The sequence below is a fragment of the Lygodium microphyllum genome, chromosome 13 (assembly GCF_053477565.2).
Source record: "Lygodium microphyllum isolate KBCC chromosome 13, Lygodium_microphyllum_v1.1.10, whole genome shotgun sequence".
In the NCBI taxonomy this organism is placed as follows: domain Eukaryota; kingdom Viridiplantae; phylum Streptophyta; class Polypodiopsida; order Schizaeales; family Lygodiaceae; genus Lygodium; species Lygodium microphyllum.
The window spans coordinates 12,367,099-12,387,671 of NC_141147.1; the positions used below are offsets into that span (position 1 = coordinate 12,367,099).

Sequence of the window (20,573 nt, forward strand, 5' to 3'; positions counted from 1 at the left end):
ACTGACGGCCAAACAGAGGTGATGAATCTCACTCTTTTGGATATGTTGAAAGCTTATGTTAGTGAACATAAGTCACAATGGGAGAAATATCTTCCATTATTGGAGTTTGCTTACAACAATACAGTGCACTCATCCACAGGGAAAGCTCCAAATGAAATAGTACAGGGTAAAGTGATTCCTCCTCCAATTATTCGCACTAAAGATAAGATTTTTGCTGCTGATGAGTTTGCTTCAAATTTAAAAACAACAATGGATCAAGTTCGAGCCACTATCAAAGTTGCGCAAGAGCGACAAAAGAAGCAAGCAGATAAACGAAGAAGACCTTTGGCTTTTGAAAAAGGTCAATATGTCTTGCTAAAGTTTGATAAAAGCAGGCTCAAACAAGGTTCTAGTCAAAATTCATCTTTTCCAAAGCTCTCCAGTAGATACTTTGGACCCTTCAAAGTGATTGAGAAAATAAATGAAGTTTCTTATCGACTTGAGCTTCCTGCTCATTGGAAAATACACAACGCTTTTCATGTAAGTTTGCTAAAACCTTACATAGGACCAGAACCAAAGGAACCCATTACTGAAGATCCCCCAGAAGTTGAAGAAACAGAGCAACTCTTAGAACCTGAAAAGATTTTGTTTCTCAAGGATCGAACCACGAGAAGTGGCCTTGTGACACGAAAATTCTTGCTAAAATTCAAGAATCTACCCACCATAGATGCACAGTGGGTAGATGAAAAATTCATGAAGGATTACCCAAATATTCTACAGCAATATCAAGAAGCTTTTCAGCTGAGGACAGCTGAATAAAAGCCAGAGGGCTGTCACAACTCTATAGAAACAGAATTTGTATCCTTTTTCATTAATTTGTCTATATAATGATTTATTAAATTTATTTCCTTTGCACTAATTAGATATAAAGAAAAGTGCATTGGAGCTGGCCATTGATGAGTGGTCAGAGGTTATGGTGGACCCACGCGGTGGGTTAGAGAAAAGATAGTTCACACTTCCACCTATATGACCCGATTGGGCGCCTGTGACTAGAACTCACGCATATCAGGGTTAGACTCGCACACAGAAAGGATTGATGCCTTGAAGTGTGGGCTAGATCCACTAGAACAGACAGTTACAATCAACAAGATGGCATGATCATGAAATGCTTGTATAATGTGCATGTGTGGGCTGAAAGCTTGAAATGCACATTTCTTTGCATAGGAAAGTCACATGAAGATTCGGATACCATTTTTGCGATGTACACGGAAAAAGCTTTCATATGACACCCATATTGGGGGGGTCCCTAAATTTTAGGAGATCCCTAAATTTTAGGAGGTCCCTAAAATTTAGGAGCCTCGAATTAGCCTAAAAATGCTAGTCCTAAAAAATAGGGATGTCATTCTAAAAATAGTAAGTTCTGTACTCTGACTGTGCTTACTAAATTTGGTTGTTTCTATTCTTGACAGTATTCAACCCAAAAAGGAAGGCCATAGAGAAGAGACAAGTGTCAAGACACTTGTCACACAAGTTTCCAAGTGTCCCACCACTTGTCACATCTCATGACATGTGGCTGGACACTTGTCTTGTGCTACTCCACTTTCCCCTTTTGTACTAGCTCTCCCCTCTCCTATAAATAAGAGCTCGTTTTTCTTCATTGATCATCATTTTTCTTTGCTGTAAACTCATGTACAGCACCCACAGATAGCCAGAAACTGGCCCCATCCATCCCCATCATCATCCCCCACTTCTTCATTATCAAATTCCTCCATATTCCCTCTTCTATCACCGCTGTTTACAGGACAGCAAGCCTGTAAATTCATCACAACACCTCCTTCTCGAGCTTTTTCTTCCATTTTAGCTACAAGAAGCAAGCCCTATCCATGTACTGCTGATCAATGATGGAGAAAGGCTGAATTTCCCTTTTTCTTCTCTCATACTGTAAAGAAATCAGTTCTTATCATTGCATAATAGATAATGCATGTGTGTTTGTACATCTTTGCATGATCTTGTGAGAGTGAGAATTACTTCTTCTCACTCTCAGGTTGATTGTAACTGAGCTCTTCCCTAAGGGACTTGGGTTGAGCAGAAATGCATTCCTTCGGGGGGGGTTGCCCATCTTCAACCCTCAATCTTGTCTCCATTACTTTTACATTTTCATGGCTGTAATTTTGTGAGTAATTTTCATTTTCAGCTTTAAGTGTTCATTCTCTTTTATATTAAATCTTGAAAACAAGCGAATATCATAATTGTTAAGCATACTACGTTGTTCGGGGCGTTTACAGTACACTTTGTGTTTCCTTAGTATAAACCCTCGCAATTTTCTTCACACAAACCTAGAGTTAGGATATAGGTGTATAGGTTCCAGAGAGGGATGTCCCTGATGCATCGACCAAAGTCTGGCAGGTTCAAACCCTGGAGTTGGGATTGACATCCAGGTTCATGATGGGCTGATATTTGACAAAGAGCAAGCTTTGCTCCTTTTCTTGGGCTCACATGAGGGGACACTTTGGCGGTCTTGGCCAAAGGTAGGGAATCCATGGCCACATATGTTTAAAGGCATTTTAGACAAGATGGTATTGTATGCTACTGCGAGACATTGATGATGGACACAAAGACATGCTGTGGTTCTTCTCTATTTTCAAGAGCTACTACGATCAACATTGACATCAAATTCTCTCCAAGGCATTGTTGGCGGCTTGACCACCGACTTCTTGGGTATCCATGGTTCTGCTCTAGTGGTTCTTTGTTGTATGGATTGTGATGAGTCATTATCATTGTATCATTGTACTATATCAGATCACCCATGATTTGAGAGAGGTGCTAGCAGGATTGTTAGCTCGTGCGAGTCTATGTATGCCAATTGTGTTGGACACGTTTGTCAATATTTTAGGTATTTTTATTGTGTTCATTTCATGTGGTTTTTGGCATTTTATGCCACTTGGCCAGCATTAAAATGCTGGCCAACCAGCTGCTGGTTATGGTCTATTTTGAGCCTATTTATTGTTAGGCTCCTCCTCCTATATAGCCATCATCATCATTCACTGGTGGACTTCCTATTGGAGAGAGGAGCCGGTACCAATGCCCACGCAGCCAATGACTCACTGTTGTACGCGACTTTCTCATGTTTGGTAGATGGATTCCATTTCCTAAGCACATCTCTAAGTTCTCTTCCTTTGCAGTGTTCTTCTGTGTTCTTTCTTTCTCTTCTGTCTTGTGTACAGCAGTTTATTTCAGCGCTTGTCTATGCTTCCATTGCTGCACCAATTCTGACATCATATGCTGCCGCATTTTCTGCACTTTGACAAAAGCACCTAGAATCAAAGAGTTGGCAGATCATTGTGGGTTCAATCAACATGTAAGCTCATTTGACTCTGACATCAACCACAAGCTCATTTGACCACAAGCTATGCACTGAATTCTTGACGTCATAAAGGAATCCATCAAGACAAGGGCCATTACCATCGACACTCTACAAGGACTAACTAGACCTAAGTGAGCGACTTGTGGAAGACCCACTTGGCAAAGCCAAGAAGTGAATGCCTTCTAACCGAACCAAAAAACAGCTCAAGTCAATAAGCGCTTCGCCAAGGCTTCAATGCTCAATGCAAACGTGTGCAACTAAAAGAAATAGAAGAAGAGGAACTCTGAGTAAACACACATCCGATTATGATTTAGCCTTCCACACCAATAACAAATTATCCCCAAAATGGTAGACACTTCATTGACTTCTTAAACAGGGTGGTCATTCTTGATTTATCAAGGTTCTACTATGTAAGATCCTTAAAGCCAATGGATATCATCTTAATAAACATTCCTTTTCAGTAATGCAATGGCAAATGGCATTTGCAAAAATTATTGATGTGATAGAATAAAAATCTGAGAAAAACCTTGAAGTGCAAGCTCTTGCTCAAGCAAAGAGCTTTTACTATGGAGATATATACCTAGTACTCTTCTAATAAGGTTCTACTTGCAAAAAGATGCATTAACCAGCCGACATCTCAACAAGACAGTTTATCATTTTCAGTAATTATGTCCTAATAGGAAGGATATCCTCTTTCAAATGTCACAGCAGCTGGCTTTGGACAGATTTTTGGCAGACTTCTACTAGGTCTATATGCAGCTTGCATCACTTAAATATGCTCTCTGGACCATTTGGGCATCAAGAAACCAGCTTGTTTTTACCTCCCAATGCCATTACAAGCATCAGTAATTCATCATCTACTACAGTAGCCCACCGTCAATAATGTCAAGCTGGTTTTGTTTTTCTTATGTTCTGATTTCTTTCCACTGGACTAAGGGAGCCCCATCAACTTGATCCATATCTTGACTTGTTTTTTCCATTGCTTCTGGTTGCATAAAACTTGGAAGTTTCTACCTTGAGGGATTTCTTTGTGTGTTAGTGAAATCATAATAGTGCTGAGAAAGGATATGTTCTACGGGCCACATGTATTGATTTAGTAAAAATCCTAACTATTTATACCCTTCTTTATCTAACACATAACCATCCAAAAACTGCAAGCATACTTCGCTTTCAAAGAGCATTTTACCCTTTTCAAGCTCACATGTCTAACTCTACAAAGGTACATGACTGAAATAAATCTATGAGTCCTGCAAACAGAATGAAACCAAAATAAAGGTCAAGATTAATACTCACCAAGAAAAGACCCCATCCATTTTTTTGGGTGGTTTAGCTAGGAGTTGATCATAGTCAAACACCATCTCTGGTCCACAAAGTTGTGCTGCAATAGATGCAGCTCGCTTTTCATAAATATTACCTCTCAAACTTGGATTGTACCTTTACAAGGCAAAAACAAACAATTTATAAGACTCAAAATCTGTGAAATTTGTATAATTGAAGTGTTACATTGAACCTATTCACAACCATCTCAATTTAGAAAAGTAACTACCATAATTGAAGTTTCTAACATCAGTATGTAAATATATATTTCTAATTTTTGGAGAAGGATCCTTGCTGTGGTTAGAGTGGCTAAATAAAACCTTAAGCACTTAGTTAAACTTCTAAGAAACTAAACAAGCGGTAACAGAAACACATTACTTAGCAACCCTAAAAGCATTGACCAAATCATATCCCAATAAACTGGGCTCTATGGATTAAAAGGACAAGATGCTACCTAGAGCATAGTGGGATGTTCAATAAGAGGGCCCTTCAAATATCTACATTGTAAAAGTTGCAGCTACTATAGCAATTGAAAGGAGAATGAGAGAACTGACAAGCGCGATAGAGCATTAGTCATAGCATAATGCTCTTGTGTGATACAATGTGTTGTAGGCATGCAGAGTATAAGTATTAGTGAAATGTTAGTTTATGTTGGCATAAAGAGGGTCAATACTGACAAACTATGGCTTTCCCATGAAGATATCCCGAGGTTTGCTGAGAAAACATAGAGAATGTGTGAACACAACTAACACAGTGATTAAACAAGAATGCAAAATGCAAAATATGGGGAAGAATAAGAAATCAAATGAATGGATGCTAATGAATGAATGATTAAATGAAGAGATACAAACGAAGGGTGCTCAAGGAGTGGAGGCTGTCCAATATAACCACTATCTCTCATGGGAGTGAGTTAAGGGATAGTGCCGAAGATTGTTCTCCCCTAAGAATGGATCCAGAGTGCAGGAAACCAATGCCAAAGAATAAAGCTGATGGAGAGGGCTGAACACAGCATTGCAATAGATTGGATATCGATACACAATAGTGTTGAGGCTAAGCATGACAAAATGCAGCAATGTACTGCCTACAGCCTCTGTCAGAGGGTGTAGCAGCTAGCAGCCAAAACACAGCCACCATGAAGGGGAGAGTGTGTGTAGGCAATTGCTCCAAAGGATGTGGCAGATGAAGGGCAAAAACCTGATGATGAAAATGCAACTTGGAAAGGGAGCAAAAGGAAGGATGTCAGCAGCAATAGATGGAATTCAAGTGTTAACATAATAGTGGAGTGTGCCAACTCATTGACTTCCTCCCATACATTTGGATTCATGTCCTCAAGCTTAATCCCACTTCATTTGATTGGCTTCACTTGCTTCATTTGATCGGCCTCACTTGCTTCTTCTGGACCAATACATAATATATTTGCTCTTTCCAATATAAAAGGTTTGTTCCATCAAGCTTTTCAATAATGAGCAATGCATTATCTAAACTCAATGAAGAAGCCATAATGACAAAAGTACATCTACACACCAAGAATAGCAAGGTATTACCCAGCTGCAAGCTCAGACAAGATCAACAGACTGCAAAGGAGTGCCTCGCAAAGCCAAGCAAAGGCTATCCATATATCAAACCAGCATAAAATTGATGCAAAAATGATGTTTTAGCACTCCCAAAGGCATATGAACTTTTTGCAAGTTATCCCAAGTATTCCAGCTATCTTCTAACCATAAAGCAGCCACCAAAGACCAAGTACATGTAAATGCCTTCACAAATCAATTTCAGCTCACATAATCTCTGTAAACTGACCATGTGCTTGAAACAAGAAGATAGAATCATTCCTCCGAGAAAAGTTAGGATATCGGCATTTCTCTTCCCATCCCCAATTGTATGTCTAGACTCCACACCTCCACTAGAGGGCATACGTTGCTTGTGCTTTATGTGGATGATCTCATCTTGATAAGTGATCATGCCCAAAAGGTCAAGCAAAGAAAGAAGGCACTCTATGAGATGTTCGAGATGACAAATATGGGCTTTCTCCACTTCTTTCTGTTAGCCTGCCTGTGTTAGTCATGTTGGTCTGTCATCTCCTAGTTGTGAGCTTCTGTCAGAGTCTGACTGAGACATAGGAGCTCTATAGCCTGCCCATCCCACACTTGGCAGATTATCTCATTCAGTCTTCTTCCTCTCCAGTAGATGCACACTCCGACACTCCATCTCCTCTGTGCTTGGTGCTGCCATCGTCATTAGCTTGATCTAGTGCACTCACTAATGCTATGGGTTGCATGCAGGGAGAGATTGATCAGTCTCCTTCCGCTTTCCCATTTGTATTAGCATTCTTTCTTGTTCAATCCAAATCTCATTCTTCTTTTCTTGCAATCTCTCTATGTTCCTTTGTCTCTGTGTTTATGTTTCCCTTCCGTTGCTCACTCTCATAGTTTCTCTGTCAAACACAGCTTTCTGGGTGATTGCAAGTTCGAATATGTCCTTCCAATTCACAAGCTTTGATGACTCACAGGAGGAGTTTCTTTCCAGACACTCTTCAGAGCGGAGATGCAATTATTGCAATTATAGTCGGCATGAGGAGTCCCCCATCCACACCCGTTCCCCTTCTATACATCTTTCACAAAGAGGCTCCGTCCTCAATAAAGATACTGTCCTTGATACGTTCCATACAAGTGCCCGACCGTCTTACCTTCATTACCCAAAGAAGACAAACTCGATGGTTCAAACCACACTCTCACACTTTCTAGGTCATCAGATCTGGCAAACCTTAAGGGGGATTTTTATCTCCCAACAATGGTATGTGCAAGAGCTTTTGACTACTTTTAAGACAGAGGGTTGTAAGGCCCTTTCTACTCCCATAGATTCGAACTAGAAGGCTACGGCCCATGTGAATTCATGCACAGCAAATGCTACCCACTACTGAATGTTGATTGGGTCATTGATGATATGGCTCCTTAACACTCGGATTGATTTCTATTTTCTTGTAGGTTTGCTTGCAAGATTCATGAGAGACCCAAGCTAGTTTATTGGTAGGCTACTATGAGGATTTTACAGTTCCTGAGGGGGACCCCTAACCTAGGTAGTTATTATCCAACAGGTACAAGAAATTCACCTTGGTTCTATAAGGCAGAACAAATTCAGATTGGATTGAAGATGTTGACCATAGGAGGTCAACAATAGGATATTGTTACACTTTGGGTGCCGGTGCTATCTCTTGGAGTAGCAAGAAGCAGCCCACTGTTGCCCTATCATCTATAGAGGCAGAGTATCAAGCGGCGTCTTCTACCACGTGAGACAATGTGGCTTCAACGGTTATTAGAAGATCTTGGTTGTCCTCAGTCAGAGGTCCTACTACACTATACTGAGACAATGAGAGTTGCATTGCTTTTGCATAGAATCCTATATTCTATGCGACGTCAAAGCACATTGAGATACAGTACCATTTCATTTGGCAAAAAATCTTGTTGAGAATTTAGACAATCACTCCTAGAGTAGCCTCTTTACATGGAGCAATTGGACTAAGGATATGCAAGTTTACTGAATCCCATAAGCACAGTGATGGAAAGTGCTATCCAAAAGACTATAAAGCATTGTACTTGTCTATCATTTGAATGAGCAATGTCATTGTACTTTTTGTCCTTTCAGTCAGTGTCATTGTCTACACAAACAAGATTGTATTTATGAGTCCAAGCTTCCATCTTGGAACCTAATTCACTTGTGTGATAGTCATTATCTCTAAGTCAATGTTATCATGAGTCTTCTCTTTCTCTTCCATCCACCAAAGCCATGCTAAAGTTCCATGCATTTCAACATGGTACCAGAGCCATGGTGTTCATTTCTCACTCCAACTCCACTCTTTTCTTCTTGGCAGCCATAGCCAACCTGCATCTACCCTGCTTGGAGCTCTTATATCTCTTTATATAAGCCAAATCTCTTCAAGCTTCCTTCTAGAGATTTATTTCTCTACTTCCAAAGCTTCTCTAAGCACTTCAATTGCAGACATTGGTGGTCCACAACTCCAACATTGTGTGAATTCGAGCTTGTTGCATGATCTACGACTATTTCTGTTTGTATAGCTTGTCCTCCCAAAAGCAACGCAACTGACCTATTAGCCTGTCTTCTTTCATTGCTAGTCTATCATCTCTTGGTTGTGAGCTCCTATCAAAGTCTGGCAGGTGACAGAGGAGCTCTGGCATTTCTTGTGTTCCTGATTTTGTGTGCGGGTGGCACTCAGCCAAAAATGAGTCCATGTATAGTTGACCCATATTTGGGCAGGTCGGCCAGTTTTATTGATGAGGGGCTATTTATAGCTGCCCCCCCAGTCATTCTCACTCACTCTCCTACAGATTTCAGCACACACTCCTCTGTTCCCACTCCGACATTGGTGCTGCCATTGTTTCTAGCCTGATCTGGTGCCCTCATCGACGCTCCAAGCTGCATGCAGGGACTGATCAGTCCACAGTTTTGTATTCAGCATTCATTTCAGTCACTACAGTACTTCTTCCTTCATTTTCTGTTTTGTGTGTGTGTGTGTGTGTGTGTGTGTGTGTGTTCCTTCTTCCGTTGCGCACTCTCACATAGTATCATCGCCTAACTGAGAGCACAGAGGAGAGCTTCCACTGCAGAGGAGGACACCATCCAGTGCAGCCTTTCTTCCCTCCTTTCCAGCCCCTGGCAATGCTGTCCAGGCTGAAACGCAGCCTTCCACACCTGCGTTTTACTGTTTTGCAGCATCAAGGGGAGTAGGTGACAGGCTTTTTTTTTGTGTTTGCTGCAGCCAACAGAAGGTCGTCCACATCAGCAAGGGCGAAGGCACTGCAGATTTGGAAGATGTCTTACCAGTTTTCAAGCTTCGATGACTCAGAGGACGAGCTTCTCTCTCATCACTCCTCTGAGCGGAGACGGGATTATCAGGAGTTTTGTGATCGATGACGGGAGGAGTCTCCTCGTACCCGTCCTTCTTCAGTCCATGCATCTTAGAGGGTTCCCTCTATTGTGAAGGTTCCATCGGCAAAGACTACTTCAGATGTCCGCATGCCTTCCATGATTCCCTCGATACAGGTGCCCATACTCGCTTCCTTTCCTAAGGAGGACAAGCTGGATGGTTCCAACTATTCCCGTTGGTCGTGCAAGGTGGAATGCATCCTTGATACGTTCAACCTATGGGAGCTGATCTCTTTACCCATCAACCGTCCCCTAGTGGGAGAGTCTTCATGACTCTGTTCTTGTTCGTGTTCACCGGTTCAAGACCGCGGTGGAAGTATGGAAGAAGCTTGCATCTTTGTATCAGCACAAGACATTTGCTTACAAGATCTCTTTGGAGAAGAAATTGCCGATGTTCAGTTTTGATGATTCTTCTTCTATAAAGGAGCACATCACGACGATGGAGGATATGAGAGGTGAGCTTGCCTCTCTAGGTCGGGTGATCTCTTCCGAGGATATGGCGATGATTCTCTTGACTCAGCTGCCCTCACCCCGGTTTGATGTCTTCTACACCAGCCTCATCACCTCACGAACCCGCGAGAAACTCTTCTGGGAGGATCTTTCACCACTTGTCTTGGAACATGATGACCCACTTCGAGAGGTGGGGATCGGTGATTCTGCTTCCCCCAAGGCTTTTACTACAGGTCTAGGGAGATAGCAAGAAGAAGAAGAAGAAACAACCGAACGAGAAGGCCATGGACAAGGAGGACAAGAAGGATTCGAAGGAGAAGCCGCCAAAATGCCCATACTGGGAAGGGCACTCATCCCGAGGGGACGAGTGCTGGCAGAAGTACCCCCATTTGAAGCCACAGGAGAAAGACTCCCAAGCAGCCCCAACCACAACAAAGTCTGCATTTGTGCATGTTTTTGTTGAGGAGGATACAGCCCTAGCTTCTACCACTCAGGAGAAGCCTTGGCTCGTAGACAGCAGAGCATCTTCTCACATAACCTTCTGCAAGGATTGGCTTCAGGACATTCGTTCGAAGAGGTACTATTACCATTCGTGATAACTCTACAGTTCCTGTTAGAGACATAGGGACTTTACCTTTGTTCGCAAACAGGCAGCCTTCTTCCGCCAAAGTTCTTTTTGTACCTGTCCATGGTCTTACACAGCTAGGTACACGTGTCATTTTTACCCAGGATGCAGTTACTGTGGAGGATGTTTCTACAGGTATTTCTCTTTGGACAGGTATAGAGGAGGGTGGGCTCTACAAGCTCACAGCCTTAGCCGCAAGGGCTTCCCACGAGCTTGGGCTTCTTCCGCATGCTCGTTATGGGCATCTAAACCTTGATGCGATTCAGCAGGCTTCTCGAAGGAGGATGGTGGATGGACTTCCTGCTTTTCCTCCTCTTCACACTTTATGTCCTAGCTGCTTGAGCCTTGAGGGGCAAGCAGCATAGGCAACCTCACCCACAGGTTGCCTCTAGGTGGTTGCCTCTAGGCGGACATCTTCAGTGCTGGAGTTGGTCTTGTCAAAGTGCAGCAATGCGGAAGCATAGGACAAAGACTAAGAGCGAGTGAACACGGAGAGGAGAGAGAGAGAGAAAAGGAGACAGTGTAAACGCACAAAAAAATCTGAATAATGAATATCCTAGAGTGTGCCACAAACTGGCTATAAATAGACAAAAAATAGGAAATACCAGCCCCATGTAGCAAAACTGTCCAACTGCACAAAACTGCAGTCCCGACTGTACCTCTGCCACGTGGCACCTGTCTGCCCTGCTGACGTGGCATCCTGCTGTATTGTGCTGATGTGTCTGCCTGCTGTCGTACTATACTGACGTGGCACTGCCCTCCGACTGTCCAAGAAATGACTGTCTAACACCCCCTCTCATATCCTAAACGGGGCAAAAGACTGAGGGATCTGGAATGCTGCCGAAGAAGAGCCTGGGGAAGTGCCTTTCTGAACATTTCTGCAAGATTATCCTCCGTCATGCAGTACTCCACATCAATGATCCCATCCAGAAGCTTCTCCTGAATGAAGTGATACTGGATCTCAATGTGCTTCGTCCGAGCATGGAATACACGATTCCGCACCAAGGCAATGCAACTCTCATTGTCGCACCGCAGAAGAGTAGGACAAGTCTAGGGGCAGCCAAGCTCCTCCAACAATCTCCGAAGCCACACAACCTCACATGTGGTGGAAGACACAGCCCGATACTCCACCTCAGTAGAAGAAAGGGCTACCATGGGTTGCTTCTTGCTACTCCAAGAGATAACACCTGTACCCAAGATAAAAAAAGTAACCTGTAGTAGACCGTCAGTGATCCACATCACTACCCCAATCCGAGTCACTCCAACCTGCAAGAACCAGATCTAAAGCATCTGTACCTGCTGGATAAGAAATCCCTAAGTCAGAGGTCCCCCTCAAATACCGAAGAATTCTCAGGGCAGCCTACCAATGCACCTATTTGGATTCAGTCAAGAACCCCGCCAAAAGACCCACAACAAAACAAAGATCAACACGTGTTGAGAAGCCAAATCAAGGATCCAATCAACTGACCGTAGCGGGAAGCATCCATCACGGGAAAATCTGAGTGTGAAATGGCCTTCCAGTTCGGATCCATAGGAGTAGTAATGGGCCGACAAGTCTCCATCTCAAAAGTCACCAAGAGCTCCTGAATGTACCTCTGTTGAGAGATGAAAATCCCCTCTAAGACTGATAAATCTCGTGACCCAAGAAGAAATGAAGAAGCCCCAATCCGTCATCTCGAATGTCTGATGTAAAGCTGTCTTGGTCTCTCGGACCTTCTGTGCATGATCCCCTGTTAGAATCAAATCATCAACATACAACACAAACAACACACGACCAACCTCGGAAGTGTGCACATAAAGCTACGGATCAGCCTTGGAACGCCAATATCCCAACTTCGACTAAAGAAACGAGTCAATCTTCTCATTCCATGCACGCAGGGCCTGCTTGAGGCCATACAAGGCCTTCTTCAACCTGTAAACTTTTCCATCCGAGGATCCAAAGCCAGGAGGCTGCTCAACATAGATCTCCTCCTGCAAGTCACCATTCAGAAAGGCCGACTTCACATCCAACTGATAGACAGGCCATTTCCTATAGCTAGCCAAGGCAAGAACAGCTCGAACAGTCGCCATACGAGCATTGGGGGCAAAAGTATCATGGAAATCAATGCCTGGGCGCTGAGTAAAACCTTTAGTAACAAGGCAAGCCTTGTGCTTGTCTAAAGAACCATCGCTAAGGTACTTGGTCTTGAAGACCCACTTAATACCAATCACCTTCTTGTGAGAGGGACGAGGCACAAGAGACCAAGTGCCATTTCTCTCAATAGCCACCAACTCGGCTTCCATAGCCTTCCGCCAATGATCAGACTGCAAAGCTTCCTTCACTGAAGTGGACTCACGATCCTGCATAACATAGGTCAACAAACAATAGTTGGAGCAAACAAGCTCCGAAGAATGTGCCCGGTTCCTCCGTGACCTCCGCGGTGTTAGAGATCACAGCCTGATCAGGGGCAGCAGGGCAGGTACGGTGGCAGAGTGCAATCAGACAGGTGTGCAGTCGGACTGCACAGTCGGACTGCCACGTGGCAGTCCGACCTGTGCGGCAGTCCGCTGCATTAGACAGGGTATTTCTGGCGCCCTATTTTCTGGCAGATTCTGGCTATAAATAGCCGACATTCCCAGCAGTCTCCCACACTTCTCTGCTCGCAGATTACAAACCGGTGACACGCGCAGATTCCGTCTCTATTCGCAGATTTCAGACAGGAGACAATGCAGACTGCAGCGGACTTCGAGGGGAACAGCAGGTTGCATCGTCGAGGTGGAGACACGCAGTCCAGCACACTGCGCCCGTGTATATATCTGCATATCTTTGTATTCAGCACACTTTATACAGCAGATCATCATCTTCCACTGTCTCTTTCTCTCTCTCCTCTCTCTGCGTTCTCTCTCTCTCAATCCTACGCTTCCGCACCGCTGCACTCTGACATGGTATCAGAGCAGTGTTAGAGGGCTGACTGAGAGCAGAATCAACCTGAAGAGGAGTTTCCATCGTGACACAAATTTGCGTTTTTTGCGTTTAAGGGCAGCGAGAGGGCTGTGCCTTGGAACAAGGCTGAAGCAAGTGTGGGCGCGCAGGAAAGGAGTCCAGGTGGTGGATTTGCTATTGTTTACTACTGTTTGACGCGGAGGAAGTTTGAGTTTTCAGCCTACAAGTGCAGGTTTTGCTTTTTCATCGCCTCCGGCGGGTGAAGAAGATTCAAGATGCGGAAGAGCCTTAGCAGGCTGAGTTTTCCCAGTCAGAGGGGGCTGCTTTTGCGTTTGTGAAGGCATTAAAGGTGAAGATGTCTACAGAGATTGACTTGGAGTTCCAGTCGATTATGGACCAGAAGGCGCCTGTCTTACCGGCTCTTCCTGCAGATCAGAAGCTCGACGGCGACAACTACCGCATTTGGCGCGTCATGATGTTGGCCATCCTTGAGTCCTATGATTTGGCGGAGCTGGTACAGGAGGAGATCGACCGGCCCTCAGTAAGAGATGAGTCCAAACTCTCTTCCGATGCTCGTGCGGAGTTGGCCAAGGCTCAGTCTCATTGGGACAAACTGAATGCCAGGATTCGTTCCTTTCTCTTTCTATCATGTACTACAGCCGTGATCGCTCACATCGAGCACTTGACGGTGGCTCGGAAGATATGGCTGGAGCTTGATCAAATGTACAATCGGATGACCCTTATGAAGCGGGTTTCTTTGGAGGTACAGATGCGGACCTTGTCCGTAAACAAGTCTTCTTCGCTGCGGGAGCACATTAACAAGCTAAGGCAGCTTCAGATGCAGGTTCAGAATGCAGGGAAGCCGATTTCCTCCGAAGACATGGCGATCACACTTTTGTCCCAGTTGCCGCCACGATTCGGTACATTTTACTCTGCCCTTATTGCTTCGGGGCGAGAGTCTACTCTTCGGTGGGAAGAGTTGGTTCCTATGGTCTTGGACCAAGAGGAACAGTTAAATGGACAGAATGCTTCCAAGTCGGAGGCGCTGACAGGTCAAGCCTCTCAGAAGAAGGGGAAGGACCAAAAGAAGAAGAAGGGGGATAACAAGTCCAAGAAGGACAAGGAGAAGGACAAGGGCAAAGACTCCACATGCCATATTTGTGGAAAGACTGGCCATTGGAAGAAGGATTGCCCTGACAAAGACAAGAAGGACACCAAGGATTTTGGAGCGGTGGCTGCACCCTCATCAGCTGCATTTCTTCATCTAGCTGTCATTGAGGACGCTTCACCAAATGCTTCTGATGCTGCAATGACGGCTCCCCAGGCTCGAGAGTGGATCGTTGATAGTGGTGCCTCACGGCACATGACTCCTTCATCAGATGGTGTTGCCCAATTGCGACCTTCGCGTGGGCAGATTCTCATTGGAGACAGCTCTTCAGTATCTATTGCAGGTCGGGGTAAGATGCAGCTTATTCCCGATGGACGAGATGGTACCCATACCTCAGAGGTTTTGCATGTACCAGGCTTAGGGTACCATCTCCTGTCAGTTCATAAGATTTGCTCCCTTGGCCTTTTGGTGGAGTTTGACAGTACTACGGTGCGAGTCCTTGATCGTAGATCGAGGAAGGTTCTATCATCCGGGTATGAGGAGAACGGCATTTATAAACTGAAGTCTTCCACCGTCCTCTCTACTCTTCTTCTTACCTCTCAGTCACAATCAGAGTTATGGCATGCTCGGTTTAGTCACCTAAACTATGATTATCTTCGGAGGGCGTCACGTGGACAGCTTGTTCAAGGGTTGCCGGATATAGTGGTGAGCCAGCAGCCATGTGTCTCCTGCATTCAGGGGAAGCAGCATAGGGATGCCATTCCCCACACAGCTTCGCGGCGGTCTACTTCACCAATGGAGCTTGTATCTACGGATCTATGTGGCCCTATGAGGAATGAGTCCTTCCGTGGGAGCTCGTACTTCATGCTGATCGTAGAGGACTACAGCAGGATGACATGGGCCTATTTTTTGGCATTAAAGTCAGAAGCTTTCTCACACTTCAAGGATTGGCTTCTCTTTGAGGAGAACTGATCGGGCCGGAAATTGAAGACCTTGCGATCCGACAAGGGCGGTGAATTTGTTTCTAATGAGTTTGCTCGGTTTTGTGCAGATAAAGGAATTCACCAGGAGTTTGCCAATACCAACACTCCTCAAGAAAATGGCATTCTTGAACGGAAGAACCGCAGTGTGATCGAGATGGCGCGCACCATGATGGAGCTCCGACAAACCCCTCAGGTTCTATGGGCCGAGGATGTGGCTACTGCAGTCCACATCCTTAATTGATCCCCTACTTCGGCCGTGGAAGGGATGACCCCGTTTGAGGCTTATTTTGGGACGAAGGCCGATGTTTCTTACTTCCGGGTCTTTGGGTGTGATGCCTATGTTCACATTCCCAAGGCTCACCGTGATAAATTTGAAGCAGCTTCCCGAAGACAGGTATTTGTTGGCTACAGCTCCCATTCCCAAGGCTATCGATTGTATGATCCCGTCAAGCGGGATGTGTACACTAGCCGCGATGTGCGGTTTGTGGAGGTTCCGGCTATATCAACGGGTGAGGAGCATCCCGTTCTTGGAGATCCAGGGGAGAGTTGGACTCCTTCTACAGTTCCATTGGAGCCCGTGCCTTTTGATTATGATTCTGTTTCTGACACAGAGTCTACTGTTCCACCGGTCACCTCAGAGGAGTTACCACCGGTGGATATTCCAAAGTCTTTTGTTGATGGAGAGAGACGAGGGGAGTTTCGGCCTCCTCCTTGCTGGGCCCGTGACACACTCCGTGATTCAGGGATCGAGGGGGTTCCTGAGGAGTGGGGACCGCAGGATGGTCCGCGGCGGTCACGACGGCACCAGGCACATTCTACGAAGCTTGTTTGCTCTAACTATTGTTTGATGACCCGTGTTATGCAGGATCGAGAGCCCACCTCCGTGAAGGAGGCTTTACAGTCCGCACCATGGAAGAAAGCTATGGAAGCCGAGTTGGAGGCTATTGAGAGGAATGGCACTTGGTCACTCGTGCCCCGCCCCCCGAATAAAAAGGTGATTGGCGTCAAGTGGGTCTTCAAGACCAAATACCTTAGCGACGGTTCTTTGAATAAGCACAAGGCTCGTATTGTTGCTAAAGGTTTTGCACAGCGCCCAGGGATTGACTGTCATGATACTTTTGCCCCCACAGCTCGTATGGCGACCATTAGAGCTGTTCTTGCCTTGGCTGGCCATAGGAGATGGACTGTTTACCAGTTGGATGTGAAGTCGGCCTTCCTCAATGGTGATTTGAAGGAGGAGATCTATGTTGAGCAGCCTCCTGGCTTTGGATCTTCAGATGGGAAAGTCTACAGGTTGAAGAAGGCCTTGTATGGCCTCAAGCAGACTCCGCGTGCATGGAACGAGAAGATTGATTCGTTCCTCCAGTCTCAGTTGGGATATCAACGTTCCAAGGCCGATCCGCAGCTTTATGTTCACACTTCCGAGGATGGTTGTGTGCTTTTTGTCTTATATGTTGATGATTTGATTGTCACAGGTGATGATGCACAGCACGTCCAAGAGACGAAGTCAGCTTTACATCGGACGTTCGAGATGACGGACTTGGGTCTACTCCATTTCTTTTTGGGCCATGAGATTTATCAGTCTAAGAGGGGGATCTTCATCTCTCAACACAGATATGTACAGGAGCTCTTGGTGCCTTTTCAGATGGAGGATTGTCGGGCCCTTTCTACTCCTATGGATCCGAACTGGAAGGCCACTTCCCATTCAGCTTCTCCTTTGGCGGATGCTTCCCGCTATCGTCAGCTGATTGGGTCCTTGATTTGGCTTCTCAACACTAGGGTTGATCTATGTTTTGTTGTTGGGCTCTTGGCAGGGTTCATGAGTGAACCTAAGACGGTGCATTGGCAGGCTGCTCAGAGGATACTTCGGTATTTGAGGGGGACGTCTGATTTAGGGATTCATTACCCCGCAGGGACAGATGGTTCAGATCTTGTACTTGCAGGTTGGAGCGACTCGGATTGGGCCGGTGATGTGGACCACAGGCGGTCTACTACAGGTTACTGTTTTACCTTGGGTGCAGGTGTTATTTCATGGAGTAGCAAGAAGCAGCCCACGGTAGCCCTTTCGTCTACTGAGGCGGAGTATCGGGCTACGTCTTCCACCACATGTGAGGCTGTGTGGCTTCGGAGATTATTGGAGGAGCTTGGGTACCCCCAGACTCGTCCTACTTTGCTGCAGTGTGACAATGAGAGTTGCATTGCCTTGGCACGGAACCCTGTTTTTCATGCCCGGACGAAGCACATAGAGATCCAGTACCACTTCATCCAAGAGAAGCTTCTGGATGAGACCATCACTGTGGAGTACTGCAAGACGGAGGACAATCTTGCGGATTTGTTTACGAAGGCACTTCCCCAGGCTCTACTTCGGAGACATTCCAGATCCCTCAGGCTTCTGCCCTGCCCAGGCTCTGAGAGGGGGTGTTAGAGATCACAGCATGATCAGGGGCAGCAGAGCAGGTACGGTGGCAGAGTGCAGTCAGACAGGTGTGCAGTCGGACTGCTGTGCAGTCGGACTGCCACGTGGCAGTCCGACCTGTGCAGGCAGTCGGCTGAATTTAATGCAGCCGACAGGGTATTTCTGGCGCCCTATTTTCTGGCAGATTCTCGCTATAAATAGCTGACATTCCCACCAGTCTCCCACACTTCTCTGCTCGCAGATTACAGACCGGTGACACGCGCAGATTCCGTCTCTGTTTGCAGATTTCAGACAGGAGACAGTGCAGACTGCAGCGGACTTCGAGGTGAACATCAGGTTGCATCGTCGAGGTGGAGACACGCAGTCCAGCGCACAGCGCCCGTGTATATATCTGCATATCTTTGTATTCAGCACACTTTATACAGCAGATCATCATCTTCCACTGTCTCTTTCTCTCTCTTCTCTCTCTGCGTTCTCTCTCTCAGTCCTACGCTTCTACACCGCTGCACTCTGACACGCGGTCCATCCTACGGTTCCCACTCCTTAGGGACCGCCTCGATCCCCGAATCTCGGAGGGTGTCACGGGCCCAGTGAGGAGGATGCAAGACCTCTCCTCGTCGCTCTCCATCTGCTGAAGACTCCAGAAAATCCACCAGCGGAAGCTCCTCGGGGGTGGCCGGTGGAAGTGAAGACTCTGAATCAAAAAAAGAATCTCCATCAAAAGACTTTGGCTCCAAAGGTACTGTCTTGGGAGCCCAACTCTCCCCTAGATCTCCAAGAACGGGATGCTCCTCACCCCCTGCTGTGGCCGGAACTTCCACGAACCGCACATCTCGGCTCATGTAGACATCCCGCTTAACGAGATCAAACAGACAATAACCTTGGGACTGGGAGCTGTAACCAACAAAAACCTGTCATCGGGAAGCCGCCTCAAACTTGTCACGCTGTCTCTTCAGGATGTGCATATAAGTGTCACACCCAAAGATCCGGAAATAAGAGACATTAGGCTTAGTTCCAAAATAAGCCTCAAAAGGTATCATCCTGTCAACGGCCGAAGTGGGAGATCGATTGAGGATGTGAATTGCAGTAGCCACTGCCTTGGCCCACAGAAACTGAGATGCCTGTCGGTGCTCCATCATGGTGCACGCCATCTCGATCACACTTCGGTTCTTCCGCTCCAAAATGCCACTCTTTGGAAGTGTTGGTATTAGCAAACTCCTGGTGAATGCCCCTATCTGCATAAAAGTGAGCAAACTCATTAAATATAAATTCACCTCCCTTGTCTGAACGCAAGGTCTTCAGTCACCGGCCAGAACGGTTCTCCTCAAAGAGAAGGCAATCCTTGCAGTGAGAGAAAGCCTCCGACTTCAAAGTCAAAAAATAGGCCCAAGTCATCTTGCTGTAGTCATCTACGATCAACATGAAGTACAAGCTCCCCTTCAAGGACTCGGTCCTCATCAGGCCACAAAGATCCGTAGATACAAGCTCCATGGGTGAAGTAGACCACCTCGAAGCTTTGTTGAGAATCACATCCTGATGCAATTTCCCATGAATGTAAGAGACATATGGCTGATGGCTCACCACTATATCCGGCAAACCTCAGACAAACGGTCCTCGCGATGCCTTCCGAAGGTACTCATGGTTCAAGTGGCCAAACAAAGCATGCCAAAGCTCAGACTGTGTCTGAGAGATAAGAAGAAGAGAGGTAAAAGCTGTGGAAGACTTCAACTTGTAGATGCCATCCTCCTCATACCCTACAGAGAGAACCTTCCTCGATCCACAATCAAGGACTCGAACAGTATCACTGTCAAACTCCACCAAGAGACCAAGAGCACAAATCTTATGGATCGAAAGCAAATAATACCCCAAGCAGGGCACATACAACACCTCGCAAGTGTGGGTACCACTACATCCATATGGAATAAGCTGCATCTCACCCCACGTAGCAATAGACACAGAAGAGCTGCCTCCAATGAGAATCTGCCCACGCAAAGGTTGCAAATGGGTAACACCATCGGAAGAAGGAGTCATGTGCCGTGAGGCATCACTGTCCACAATCCACTCTTGAGCATGGGGAGCTGTCATCGCAGCATCAAAAGTCTTCGATGTAGAGCTCTCAATGACTGCTAAGTGTAGAAAAGCAGCTGATGAGGGTGCAGCCACCGCTCTAGAATCCTTCGTGTCCTTCTTCTTGGTGTCCTGCAAGAAGACAAGAAGGCTACCATTAAGGAAATGCAGTGTAGTAACATCACATGCTTGGGGAGATTGGTTTCCCTCAATGAGGACCCTACTTGCTATGGGTTGACAACCAAAGTGCTCTTGCTCTCACAAAGAAACATGTGTTTCATGCTCTCATGAAACACATTGGGGTCCCTCAATCAAGACCTACCTTGCTATGGGTTGACAATGGGAGAAAGAAGAGACAAGAAATGACATGATTGCTAAAACTTCTTTGTACATTTATGTG

The 20,573-nt window shown here is 45.8% G+C and overlaps 1 protein-coding gene across 1 annotated transcript in view; it reads right to left on the minus strand.

Annotated features, from left to right (window-relative positions):
• The window catches only part of LOC148026346 (uncharacterized), a 49,125-nt gene that overhangs the window by 25,067 nt on the left and 3,485 nt on the right, over positions 1–20,573 (minus strand). Inside the window, exon 3 of the mRNA XM_087690433.1 lies at positions 4,637–4,777. Within this exon, the coding sequence (XP_087546559.1) occupies positions 4,637–4,777 (141 nt within the window). The remainder of the gene's footprint in view (positions 1–4,636; positions 4,778–20,573) is intronic.